This window comes from Alexandromys fortis, unplaced genomic scaffold (assembly GCF_014885135.2).
Source record: "Alexandromys fortis isolate MF-2015 unplaced genomic scaffold, M_Fortis_MF-2015_v1.1 scaffold_36, whole genome shotgun sequence".
NCBI lineage: Eukaryota > Metazoa > Chordata > Mammalia > Rodentia > Cricetidae > Alexandromys > Alexandromys fortis.
In genome coordinates, this window is record NW_026067915.1 from 3,481,453 (window position 1) to 3,495,877 (window position 14,425).

The following is a 14,425-nucleotide window of genomic DNA, read 5'->3' on the forward strand; positions in this document are numbered from 1 at the left end:
TTATTATTCCACAGAATTGCAAAAGCTTGAATAATATGGAAAATATGTACCACATTTTAACAGGTATTTATTCACAACCCAGAGCCAAATAGTTAAAAGTTATAGTTGATGAACAGAATTTTAAATTGTACACCATGAAAATGAGCCTGACATTTCTGAAAATAAGGCAAATCAAAGAAAAAAGACCCTCAATCGTCCCATCTTTGTCCTCCAAGAATCCTCAGCTTTAGATTGTTCCTTAGATTGTTATTTCAGCTTTCTGATATTCCATTCAGTCAGTCAGTCAGTCAGTCTGTATGGCATTCCATCATATGTGCCAGCACCGATTTAGAAAGTATTTAAAAAACAAAAAAGCCCAGCCACACAACTGGAGGGTGACATGTACATGGCATGCACACTAAATGAATAAATAGATAAGAATATCTAATGACATCACACAGGACATAAACTTTTGAAGGAATTCAAAGAGGACATAAACAACCATCTAAATGAAATAAGAGAGTCAGTACAGAATACGAAAGAGAAATTCAATAGAGATAGAAATACTGAAAAAAAAAAAGAACAAACAGAAATTTTATAAATAAAAATCTTATTGAATCAAATAAAAACTTAATGGAAAGTCTTTCCAATAAACCAAATCAAAGATAAGAGTTTTAGAGTCTGAAGACAAAGCAGATGAATTAGAACTTCCCGACAATGAGAAACATAATAAGAAAGTCAGGGCTGAAGAGATGGCTCAGTAGTTGAAAAGACTGACTGTTCTTCCAGAGGACCTGGGTTCAAATCCCAGCATCCACATGGCAGCTTACAACTGTCTATACTCCAGTTCCAAGAATCGAACACTCTTACACAGACACGAATACAGACAAAACACCAGTGCACATAAAACTAAATTAAATATTTAAAAAAAAAATAATAAGACAGTATGAAGACAATGTACAGATCCACAGGATACCATTACAAGACCAAATGTAGGGGCTGGTAAGATGGCTTAGAATGTAAACAATGCTTGCCATGCAAGCATATAGGCCAGCACTCACTAGAAAATGCTGGGCATGGCAGTACACAATTGAAATTCCAGTGCTAAGGAGGTATTAACAGAGGGATCCCTAGGCTTAAAGGCCAGCCAGGCTAGCTGGATCAGTGAGTGTCAGGTTCAGTGAGAGACTCTGTCTCTAAAAGTAAGGTAGAGGGTAACGGACACTGACTTCTAGCCACCACACACACATGCATGTTCATACACATGTGCACATACATACATAAAGATCAATCTATAATTCATTAGCATAGAAGAGTGAGAAGATCAAGATAAAGTAGCAGAAAATACACTCACCGCTATGGGTTAAAACCCAAATACAGGAGCTGAGCAATCAAGACACAAAAAACACCTAGAATGTCAAGACCAGAAAAGAACCTTTCCACATCATATTATAGTTAAACACTAAACATACAAAACAGAGAGCACCAAAGCTACAAGAAAAAGGCACAAATACATACACAAAGGTAAAGTCATCAGAATAAAAGATTTCTCAATGAAAATTCTAATAGCCAAGGCATTACAATGTAATTCAAGCTCTGAAAGACAATATTGCCAACCCAGATTATTTTAACCACTGAACCATCTGTGCTAGTTGGCTTTATTAATTTGGCACAAACTAGACATGTGGGAAGAGGGAAGAGTGCCTCCATCAGACTGGCATGTCTGTGGGGCACTTTCTTGATTAGTGACTGTGGTAGGAGATGCCATCCTTCGGCAGATGTGTCCGGGCTGTGTAAGAAAAGCACTTGAGTAAGTCGAGGAAGCAAACCAGAAGACCGCATTCCTCCATTGTCTCTGCTTCAGTTCCTGCCTGCGTTTCTGTTTTGTTCGAACTCCTGTCCTGGCTTCCCTTGGTGACAGACTATAAGCTGTAAACTGAATTGTCTCCCCAAGTTGGTTTTGGTCATAGTGTTTCATTCAGCACAGCAACAAAATATTACTAACACACTATTCTTCAGAACTGAAGGAAAGAGAAAAATTTTCCTTGATAAACACAAACTAGAGGAATTCTTGACCTCGTTGTAGTAATACTGAAGTAATCTACATACTGATGAGAAAGATCAACATCCATGATGCAACAGGAAAGAACAAACTTCAGTGGACAAATGAGGATTAGGAGGACACCAGACACTACAAAACAAGATGACAGAAATGAACAGTAACTTTCACTAGTATCTCTGAATAGCAATGGTTTCAATTCTCTAATCAAAAGACACAGACTAGAGCTAGGGAGCTGACTCAGTGGGTAGGGGTGCTTACTGAGAAAGTGACAATCCCTGAGTTCAAATCCCCAGGACCCACATAAAAACTTGACATGGTTGTGTGTGCCTGTAATTCCAGTGTTTGGAGGGAGAGACAATAGGATCCCAGGAGCTTGCTTGGCCAGCCACCCTAGCCAAAATGGCAAGGTTCAGGTTTACTAAGAAACCCTGTCTGAAAACATAAACTTGAAATTGGCAGAGGAAGATACACAATTTCTCCCTCTGGCTTCCACATGTGCTTATATGGGCACACAAAGACATGTGTACATTCAACTCTATATAACCTCTCTCTGTATCTCTCTCCCTCACAGGCTAGTTAACTGAATTAAAAAATAGGATTCATCTATTTGTTGCCTGCAAGAAACACACCTACTGGAAAACATAAACACTGCCTTAGAGGGAAAGAATAGATCATTCACTATGACCAAGTATGCACCATTACAAGGATACAAGAATGATTCAACATATACAAACATAATGCATCATATTAACAGACACAAGGACAGAAATCACATGACCCTCTTAATTGATGCAGAAAAGACTTCTGACATAATCTAATAGCCTTTCATTATAAAAGCCTTGAAAAAACTAACAGTAAAGAATAATATCTCAACATAATAAAGGACATATATAGCAAGCCTATAGTCAACATACTAAATAAGGAGAAGCCCAAACATTGCCACTAAAATGAAGAGTGAGAGGTAAAGACATACATTTTCTCCATTGTTATTCAATAGTATTTGGAGTTTTAGAGCAAAAAGCTAAAGGAAGAAAAGAGATACAAATAAAGGAAGAAGTCACATAATCCTTTCTTTGGACACAATGATCCCGTACATGAAACTCTACTCCCACCACCAGACAGCTTCCAGAACTGATGAACATCTTCAGAAAAGGAGCAAAATATAAAGTCCACACACAAAACTCAGAAGCTTTTCAATAACCAATACCAGACACCCTGACAAAGAACTCAAAAGGGTAATCTCATTCACAACAGCTTTAAAATAAATTATTTATTAAATTAAATGCAGAATTAAGTAAATACACATATGCACACACATACATATGCCGTGGGATAACACAACCAAGAACCCAAGAATCAATCTCTTCAACGAAATCTTTAAAACACCAAAGAAGGAAATGGAAGAAACACTGAGAATGGAAAGGTCTGCCATACTCATGGACTGGCCAGAGGATAACTCCTGAGGTTCTGTGCTCATGGCTGGTAGTGTAGGTTGATGATAAGGATGTGAAGGGCTGGGAGAAAAGGTAGCAGTGGAGACGGCTAGAGGGAAAGCAGTATGTGTGTGGTATTTTGAGTCCAAGTTCTAAATTTATAAAAACATTAAAGTATAAAAGAGCATTAAGCATGAGAGTTACAGTTCAAGACAGTAAAGTATACTGGCATCTGTGTGTGACAGATAACCCAGAACAGAAAATGTTTAAGTAGTCACACAGAGGTGCTGACTGGTGTTTCTCAAATAGGGTAAAGTGTAGATTCCTAGATCCCATGCCTACTCTGAATCAGACTCTCTGAGGTTGCAAAGCACCCTGGTGACTGTTACAAGGCACTGCAGAGCTCATACAGAGAGGGAACTCATTGCCTCCTGTCAGTAATCACGGAGTTGCAGAGCAAATACAAAATCAGCAGAGGGAGGCGAACCCTTTGTAACTCCGGCCCCATCTAAATGGGAACTGAAACTAAACCACCTGACGTGCAGAGCACTCTCTGCAAGAAAAAGCCAAGAATTCCCCACATTTGCTAACACCTACGCAGTTAGGTGTGGGAACACGATGATAACAGGATGCTGCTACACTAACTGATGGTCACCGTTCTCACAATAGGAGGTACTGAATACTAGGATCTTCTCCAGGATACAGTCCCAAGCATGTTGGCTACCCCTGCTCCCTGTACCCTAAATGCCAATTTCACGCTCCGTCATCTTAACAACAATAACAAAAAACAAGCAAAACTTCCACACATTTCCAAGGGCCCTGCAGGGTAGAACTACCCTCTTGAGAATGACTGACGGCCTAGAACCCCATCAGCCACAGGGGAGCAAGTGATGATGGGCTGGCTGTACTGTGGATCACCCACCCACTACTGAGTAGCTCAGAGGCAGCCCCCGAGATGGCAGGAACTCGCTTCAGGAAACGGGTTCATGGGAAATAGCATTTTCCTCCACAATGGCTGATGGTCGCGACTGAGACTACTGCTGTGAACATACCTCTATTTTTCCAGTCAGCCTCTCGATCTCAGACCGATCCTCCGGCAGACTTTTGGTATTTCCTCTAAATTCTCTTAGTTGCTTTTTCTGCAGCTTTTCATAGCTTCTTTTCAGTCTGCCTAACTGTAAAAACAGTTACTTATTAACTTAAATTTTAAGAGCTAGTAAATTGTGGTGGTCAGACAAATTGGGATTATAAAGCAAAAGCAGTACTAAATTATCCTATTGAAAATAGATTGGAAGCATGCTAGAGTTGCAAAACAAAATAAAAAAAAAATAAAAAGAACACCTAAAAATTCTAGGGCTGGCATATAGCTCTGCTGGTGAGTGCTGACCTAGTCAGCACTGGGTCTGGGCTGGATGCCCAGGACCACATAAACTGTGTGTGGTAGCAAATGTGGTTATCACACAGCTAAGTGGAGGCAGGAAAAAAATCAAAAGATCAAGGTCATGAAGAATCTGAGATCAGCCTTACCTCAAAGTACACGCCTGCTTGCGTGTGTATGTGTGAGAAATAAATGCTAGCAATGAAATTTCCAGGCAGAAAAAGGAAAACAAAAAGTCTGGTTCTACTACAATTGCAATGCATTCACAGACCCCCATGACCCACTCCACATAAGAGAGGAAGCAGTAACTGTTCCCCTTTAGGTCAGTGGTCTCAAGACATACTCCTAGGGCATTAATGCATAGTAAACAGACTTTGACTTCAACCAAAACAAAAACAATTTTCCCCAAAGTTAAAAAGTAAATTAAATACTGCAATAAAGTTTTCTTCACTTTAAAGATTTTATTCTTAATTTCTATTATGTGTGTTCTAATTATGTCTCTACGTGAGTATGTACATGCAAGTACAGATGCCCATGGAAGCCAGAAGAGGGTGTCAGATCCCTCAAGCTGGAGTGCTGGGTGGTTGTGAGCTTCCTAATGTGGGTGCTGGGAACTGAACTGGGGTGCTCTGCAAGCGCACTACACTCAACTGTTGAGCTAGCTCTTGCCTCCCAATCTTCTTCCTTTAAAAAAAAGCTTTTAAAAATATTTATTTCTTTATTTGTGGGAGGTAGGGTGTTGGGGAGGGGTTAGAGTGTGTATCTATAGCCTACCAAGGGAGGTTCAAAGGACAGCTTGCAGGCCTCTACCCAGTGAGTCATTGCGCACCCTTGCTTTTCTTAATCCCAAAATATTTCTAAGCCTTTTGTCTCTTTCAATATTTAAAAACCAGCTACTGAATTAACTTACAAATTAAAATATTAAGTTTTCTGGTATCAAGATTTTAGTATCATAGCTCTTTTTCCTTTAGGTGCTCAGTCAATTGCTGGTTTAGGTAATATCAAGTGTATTAGGCAAGATTCTTTGTCGAGATTCAAGGTCAGAAAATATATTTCTACCACATACTTCCCACAGGGTATCCTGTACGATATGTATTTCCTACCATATAAAGTAGTAACCAGTTCTCAACACCAGTCAAGGGTTACAGAGAAAGAACATCACATCACATCACATCACATCACAGAACTAAAGCCTCACTTCCTCCTGCAGCTTCTTTAACTCCTGCTTATACTCTATGGCCATTTCTTGCTTGCTTTTTTCATGTTCTTCTATCTGCTGATGCAGCATTCCAATCTAAAAGCAGAAAGGGGTAGTACAATTCAGTATTAGCATTGAAATAATATCCCTGCAACACAGAAAAACTAATCCTTGCATTTCCTTGTAAACTAACATTCTCAATGTATCTACATGGTTAGCCTTAAAATACGAATAATTCTTTTACAAATTTAAAGTTAGTTCAAGACTCACACTCCTTGTCTGATTTTTTCCCCAACTCTCTTTGTTAAAATAAATAATAAGTTCTCATAAAAATAGCATATGTTTAAATTTTTTATAACCAAAAATATTTCACTTTTAGAAACCTGTAAAACTTTCTACAAGTAAAGCACAGTTCAGTAACATCAGAGACAGACTGAAAGACAGTGAGTAGCTACTACTTACTTCATAATTTCCCTGACTATCAGAGTAAGGAAGGGATCCTAACCCATTCTGCAGTGACTGGATACCAGTGACAACAATTTCATAGCTCATCTGGTCAGCTAGACTAGGACCCTCCACTGCTCATTACAGATGTGTGCAGTCACACCTGCAGTGGACATGGTGCTGGGGATTGAACTCATGCTTGTGTGGCAAACAATTTACTGAGCCACTGTCCCAGCTTTTTCTGATTTCTTAAAATGGTTATTTAAATGACTGATTTTCAGCCTTCCTATTGTAACATATCTGGAGATATAGCTAGGTAAAATTCTCTTTAGGTACCATGTGAGAGGCATGCTGTGTTGTTTTTCAGTTTATCTTGGTTCTATGCTGAGGACTGATCTTAGGGCCTCTGCAGAGACAAGCACATACTCTGCCCCTGTGCATTCATCTAGTCCTACAAATACTGATCCACAGGGACTGAACCCAGGCCTTTGCATGTGTAAGTACACACTCTGCCACTGGGCATTCATCCAACCCTACAAATGTGACCCACAGGACGGTCATTTTCATTATCAAAGTATATTCTAATTTTTACTGTGATTTCTTCGTGATTTAAAGGTATCTGGGAGGCTGAAGAGCTGGCTCAGCAATGAAGGGCACTGACTGCTCTTAGAGAGGACCATGATTCAGTTCCCATCATCCATATGGTGGCTCACAATCATCTGTAATCCCAGTCCCAGGGGATCCAACGCTCTCTTCTGACCTCCTTGGGTACCACGCATGCATGTGGTGAACATAAATAAAATAAACAAATCTAAAATGAGGGTCATTTAGGACTATATTGCTTTTCCAAGTACTTGAAAGGTCTTTTTAGAAGTATATTGCTTAATTTCTAAGTACTTGAAAAGTTGTCTTTTATTGTGTTGTTTTAGCTTAAAACTACTTTGTTACAAAAACACACAATTTAATCTGCTGTAGCTGCCTGACAGCAATAAAATGCTTCAGTCACATTAAAAGAACATGTTTAAAATTAATTAGGTCAAGTTGATTTTGGTCAACCCTCCACCTTAACTGCCTTTCCATGTACTTGTTCCATCAATAGCAAGAGAGCTGTGTTAAGGCTTCTACAGTTTCCATGAATAAAATTTCTCCCTAAATCCTGTGTTTGCTTTGTACATTTTAAGACTGTTATTAACTACTGACAGTTGGATTACTAGAGTTACCAAGTAGAAGTCAGAGGACAACCTGTGGGAATTAGTACTCTCCCTATACTCTGTGGGTACCAGGGATTGAACTCAGATCTTTAGGCTTAGCAGCAAGCATCCTTACCTGCTGAGCCATCTTGCTAGCCCAAGTTACCTCCATTTCTTTTGAACGTCTTCTCATGGCACAATATTTTCAAATTCTTACTTTCAAATTTTGGTGTATATTTTTCAATTTTCCTTCCTCTAAATTTTTTGGATTTAACAAGCTTTCTTCCTAACCTCTGAAATAAATCACTTCCTACAGATTTTCAACCTATCTTCTTCTGACATACTCTTATGCCCTCTTGGACACAACTGCACCCTGCAACTCTCATTATAGTTCTATCTACTACCTTTCATTTCTATTATGACTTCTCTGAGTCACTCAGAACCTTACTTCTTAATTTCCAAATGCACAGATTTTTCAGTTATTTCTGCTATGTTAAGAGAGTTTATCTGTGATTTCAAGCCTTTGTTCATGGCAAAATTCACTCCACAGCCCAGGATAGAGTCGATTTTGGTAATCAATCAGTTTGTGCTGGAAAGAAATGCACACTCTGCAGTTCCCTTGTGTCATGGTCTATAGTTACAAACTAGGTCAGGTTTGCTGATCACGCTATTCAAATCTGTATCTTTATGAATGTCCTCCATCAGTTACTAAGAAAAATGTGTTGAAACTCCCAAGCATGACTGTGGCTTCATTATTCCTACTGACAGTCCTGGTACTTTTTGCATACATCTAAGAAAGGTTAAAACTATCTTACTGTATTATTTTGCCCTATTTTGAGTTTTCCTGCAATCTGAGATGTAGACTTCTGAACAGGTAACTGGAGTGACCGTGGAAAGCACAGTGAGGTGACAGGAAGGAAGGGCCATACTGGGTCTATTCCTGGGCAGAAGACCACAGTAAGCAGCTAGAGCTGTGTTCCTGGGAACCTACTAAGGAAGCAAACAGATGTGTTTCAGAACTGTCTCTATGAGCAATGGGAGCCTGCTGACCTTACTCACCCTCACCCTGCCGAGGTTTGCCCTGGGAAAGTTAACTACCCCACAGCTGTAGATTTAGGGTGAGCAGCTTTCCGAGGTCCAGAGAGGAGCGCGTGCAGTGGAGTGATGATGACACAGAAAGCCATACTTCATGGCTGAGAATGAAGTCAGAGGAAGGGAATGTGGCACAGAATGAAACAGTGTCACTGACAACTGCCATCCTGAGACTGACGCCCTGCAGATGGAGCACCGCTGTCCCCTTTAGTCAAGCTCTGCGATTCCACTTCAAGCACGCTTTTTCTAGCATGAACAGTTACATCATCTTTCTCTTCAAGTGTCTGGGTGGCAGCTATTTTTATTTTGACATTTACTTTTAACCTTCATGTGCTTTTACAATCATTAAATAACCGTGGTTCATTATTTTCACTTTGTTAGCTAATTTTTGTCTTTTAATTGAGTCAGTGCCTAACGGACTCACTTGAATTTAAATTATTGTCTTATGTGCTATGTATACTTAATAAGCCCTGCACCTTTTTTCCTTACTGCTTGCTCTCTTTGGACTGACTCTGTTCTCATCATTCTATGATCTCCTTCTATTAACCTGAACAATATTCTCAACTAGTATAAACTTTAAGGTTCCCTCAGCCTGACACAGGAATCACTGACATAACAAGTCTAATGTCAGATGGTCACATTTCCAATTCCCTGGTGGTAATCCTGAGATTAAAAATGTAATTTAATCCCATTCATCACCAGTTTGACTTCACTATGCACAATACTGAATGTATGATAAGCTGCTGCATCTGACCACTATTTGCTTAGATTTTCTTCCTGGAGCTCTGGTCATCCATCTGAAGGATGTTCTTTACTAATTGTTTGTTTCATCCATTGTGTGCATGTCTCATGCATGCATGTGCATGTGCGGAGGTCAGTGGACAGCTTACAGAAGTCAGCAAGCACCTCACCACTGAGCTATGACCCCAACCCTCAGGGGTCACTTTAGATATCACTTATTTCTTTCAAGGTGGTCTCAGTCTTCACAGCAGTACTGGTATAGGGGTCTCCACTTTGTACATGATGGAGCAGGCTGAAGCTACTTGTCCAAAAACTTTCAGCTGAAAAACACTGAAAGAGGGCTTCAAACTCTCATTTGTTCCAACTTGGAGTTAACAGTGGCAGACTCCATCAAAATCAACCTGATCTCAACTCCTAACAACTCAATCAAGGAAGCAGCAAGTCAACTAGAAACTAAGCTAGAAAAGTAATTTCAAACTCAGCCTCAGAGTGGAATAATAGTCTCACAATTATAAAAGTGAGTTTCTTTTGTGGATTTTAACAAACTAAACAACCTAGACATCAATACATACAGTCGTTTTCTGAACCAGGAAACTGCTGCCACTTCAGTTACTGAGCATAACTGTTTCTGTCTTGCCCCAGGAGAAGTGAAGAAGCCACAGTAGTTCCCAGAAAAGCAGCATGGGTCTACTCAAATTGATTTGTTTGCTTGTTTGTTTATTCTTATATGTGTGTTTTGCCTTCATGAATCTGTGCACCATATGCATGCCTAGAAGGTGTCAGATCTCCTGGGACTGGAATTACAGACAGCTGTTAGCTACCCTATGAGTGCTAGGAATTGAACCAGGGTCCTCTGAAAGACAGCTGGTCCTCTTAATCACTGACCCAGCAAGTTAAGTTGTTGGGGGAGGGAGGTTGTTGGTACTTTTTTTAAAAATCCAATATGACTGTCATTTGGTGTGCTTTTTCATCACCTTCCCAATCTTTGCATAAATTATATTCTTAAAAGATCTAACTAAACTTTAGAATAAACTCTAGACTAGCAAATAAACCATTTATAAAATTCTAAATTTGATACAGATGTTATTACTAAAGTGCTATTTGACTCTAAGTGCACTAGGAGATAATGTTTTAATTATTTGAAAATTTCCTGCATGTACACAGTATCATCAACCAATCACAATGTTGTGTTGCCAGTCCTGCCATAGCAGTCAGCTGTATTAACCTTGATGAGGGCAAATCCCATGTAGGCAAAGCTGGCAAAATAAGAATGAGGTTTGGGGTTAGCATCTACCTACAGCTCTTCATTCCCAGACTAATTTGTATAGAAACTTAGAGACAATGCTTCCACCTGCAATACTTCCTGCTTCCCTTCCAGTATTCAGTGTTCTCCTAGTGTACCAGCTGAATTAGGAGAAATAATCAGGGAATATTCTTAAACTTCCCCCAACACTATCAGTATTAGTGAGTGATAGGACTGCAAATTTATTTTATTTTCCTTCTTCTCCCTTAGTTTTTTTACTTTTGTCTGGTTTTTCAAGACAGGGTTTCTCCATGTGCCCCAGCTGGCCTCAAACTCACTTTGTAGATCAGGGTGGCCCTGAACACAAAGATCTGTCTGCCTCTGCCTCCGAGTACTAGAATTAAATGTGTATGCCACCACCACCTGGTGGGTCTCCCTTAGTTTTAAACAAAGGTCCTTCTGAAATAGATTTCCTTAACTTAGCTTACAGTGCTGGAGATCCTGGCCAGGACTGTGCACATGTTAGGCACACTCCATCACTGAGCTGCTTCTCCAGCCCTGATTTGTTAACTTAACAAAAGAGGCAAATTATTAAATATAAGGACTCAATTCTTGTTTTTGTTTTGTATTTTTGGGGGGTTGGGAGATAATGCTGGGAACTGAACCTAGGACTTCAAGCATACTAAGTAAGCACTCTATGGTTAAACCATATCCCCAGGACTTAACTTTGTTTTTTATCAAAATTTGCAAGACAAAACCAGCTCCTATTAAACTTGGTGACATTAATACAGACATGTAATTTGATAAAAGTTATGCAAAGGTTACGTGGCCCTGTCTTCCACTCTCTTCATGTGCTGAGGTTACAGAGGCACAGCCCCATGCTCATCTTTATCAATGGGCCCTTAGGCTTGCACAGTGAGCACCAACACAGTCATAGCCCCAGCTCCTCTGACACTTTCTTACATAAAAAAATGTATGATACGTCTGCAAAGTAAAATGTCCTTAAAGTAAATATTAATATTATTACACTTTAACAATAAATTTTCAACTAAAAGAAACCATAAATATTGGAATAAACACCAAAAAAGAAAAAGCAAAGAAGAAACTAATTTGGTAAACAAATGTTTTTTTTTTTTAACAATACTTAAAAAACATGTTTAGTACAAAATGTCAAACTACCAACAGAGTGAACCGAGGGTACTGGGGTGTCGGCCTGACACGGGCGTGCAGAACCCTGGATAACAGAGTGAACCGAGGGTACTGGGGTGTGGGCCTGACACCCTGACACGGGCGTGCAGAACCCTGGATAACAGAGTGAACCGAGGGTACTGGGGTGTGGGCCTGACACCCTGACACGGGCGTGCAGAACCCTGGATACTCAGACTGAGGCCCAGAGGTGAGAGCAAGAAGAGTGACAGCCCGGCTACCTCCTTGTGCTTCATGTCCAGCTGGCTTCTCAGCGTCTTCAGCTCGCGATCGCGGATGTCCAAACAAGTCTCCAGCGCGTGCGTCTGCCCCTCCCATTCAGATTTCTTATGTGCCACCATTATGTCGATCTGTTTCATGAGCTCCTGCAGTTCTGCTTCACAGGACGTCAAAAATCCCCTACAGACACCAACAGACCAACACCACTTATGCCCACGTGGGTTCTCATCTTTCACAGATAAAACTACCACAGCCGAAGCCCAGCTGACAGAGTAAAACATCGCAGCAGCACACCCAGGATGTCTGTGCCCTTGCTCTTACGCTGTCGTCTCCTACACTCAGTGGGCTGCTTACTCTATACACCATTTTGCTCTCCTCCAGTGTGTAACCTAAAGCTGAAGCCACTTAAAACACAGATGGTTGTTTTACATCTGGCTTTCCAAATCAGATTTTCACTATTACTAACCACATTGCTGGGATATTTTAGAACGCTCTTGGGAGAATCCAGGCAAGCTTATGTCACGACTCTTTTAGCCCAAATGAATGGCCACGGCAGCAAACGGGCTACTGTGCAGGGAAAAGATACTTAAAAAACCAGCCAACAAACAAAAAGCTGTTTCAAAAAATTCATCCTTGAGCAACATCTATTGCAATTATTTCTTCCAAATGTTACTGGGAACGCACCCACTCACCTACCTCACTGCTCTCCACCTACCGATGCCCTCTGAACCATAGGACAGAAGCAAGAGTCCATCCACCCTGGTACTGTTAGACTGAGATGCAGGGAGGGATGCCATCCACAAATGTACAGTGGCTCAACTTAGCATCTGCTTACCAGAAGCAGATAAGCTTTTAAATTGCACCAAGAAGCTCCCAGTCAAAGACAAACTTACCCGCTATGCCCTCGATTTTGTATTCCTTCCAACAAGGCCTCCATCGCTAAATCCCCTTTGTTCTGGCAACTGGAGAAAAAAGAAAAGGAAAGGTGAAGAGAGTGAGAAAAGTCACTGTTCTCAATCCCAACATTCAACCTAATGTGAATGAAAGCAGTCACAATATGAAACAGAGCAGGGTAAGACGGCTGTAGAAGCAAGGAATCTCACTCAAGAAATGCTAGCACAGCCGGGTGGTGGTGGAGCACGCCTTTAATCCCAGCACTCGGGAGGCAGAGGCAGGCGGATCTCTGTGAGTTTGAGGCCAGCCTGGTCTACAAGAGCTAGTTCCAGACAGGCACCAAAGCTACAGAAAAACCCTGTCTCGAAGAAAGAAAAAAATGCTTAGCACCAAATACATTCTAAAAGAAAAAAATCCTAATTGCTTCTGACATTATCCTGCAAATCAATGAAACACCTAATTATTCTAGGCCTTTTCATTCATTGTTGAATTTAACTTAATTTTTGAGACAGGGTCTCACTACACATCCCTGGCTGGCCTGGTATCAGTTTTGTTAAGTAGAACAGACTGGCCTTGAACTCAGAGAAGCCCACCTGCCTCTGCCTCCTGAGTAGTAACACCACGCTTGGCTTGCTGTTTTTGTTGTCAGGTTGATTTTTTTTTATTGATTTTTTTAACTGTGTGCTTATGCATGGGTGTGTAAACATATGTTCAGGTACCACAGAGGCCAGAGGCATTGGAGTCACCAGATCTGGGAGCTGGGAACAAACTCTGGTCATCCTCAAGAACATTAAGTACATGCTCTTAACTGCTGAGCCATCCCTCCCGCCCTGCTAGGCCTAATCCTTAAAGAACAGGGCGGAAAGCATTTTCTCTCAAGGGACTTTTACAAACCTCTTTACAAAATGAGAGGAAATAGTTTTTCACTCACATAACACAAGGGTTTTTGTTTGCTTTTCAAGCATAGGTTTCTTGATTTTTAAAACTAGAGCCATTATACAGAGGCTAAACTCCCTCCATTATACAGAGGCTAAACTCCCTCGTCAGGGGTTGGAGAGACAACTCAGTAGTCACTCCTGCTCTTGAGGAAGACCTGGGCTCAGTTCTCAGAACTTACATGGCTATTCACAATTGTAGCTCCAGTTCCAGGAGTCCCAACACCCTCTTCTGGCCTCTGCAGGCACCAGGTATGCATGTGGTAAACATACATGCAGGCAAAACACCCATACTTATAAAACAAAATAAGGAAGTCTGTGAGTTTGAGGCCAGCATGGTCTACAAGAGCTAGTTCCAGGATAGTCAGGGTTGTTATATGGAGAAACTCTATCTCAACGCTCCCTCCCCCA

At 40.7% G+C, this 14,425-nt stretch overlaps 1 protein-coding gene across 10 annotated transcripts in view; it reads right to left on the reverse strand.

Annotated features, from left to right (window-relative positions):
- Cep63 (centrosomal protein 63) overlaps positions 1-14,425 on the reverse strand; it is a 43,140-nt gene that overhangs the window by 20,843 nt on the left and 7,872 nt on the right. For 9 of the 10 annotated variants that reach the window (XM_050139315.1, XM_050139313.1, XM_050139312.1 and 6 more), the window contains 4 exons: positions 13,079-13,147; positions 12,188-12,365; positions 6,051-6,146; positions 4,527-4,649 (listed from right to left, as the gene is read on the reverse strand). In XM_050139315.1, the coding sequence (XP_049995272.1) occupies positions 4,527-4,649; positions 6,051-6,146; positions 12,188-12,365; positions 13,079-13,122 (441 nt within the window). In that variant the 5' untranslated portion in view covers positions 13,123-13,147. Of the gene's footprint in view, positions 1-4,526; positions 4,650-6,050; positions 6,147-12,187; positions 12,366-13,078; positions 13,148-14,196; positions 14,393-14,425 lie in introns of those variants that run through there. The other variant, XM_050139316.1, reaches the window with a different exon arrangement.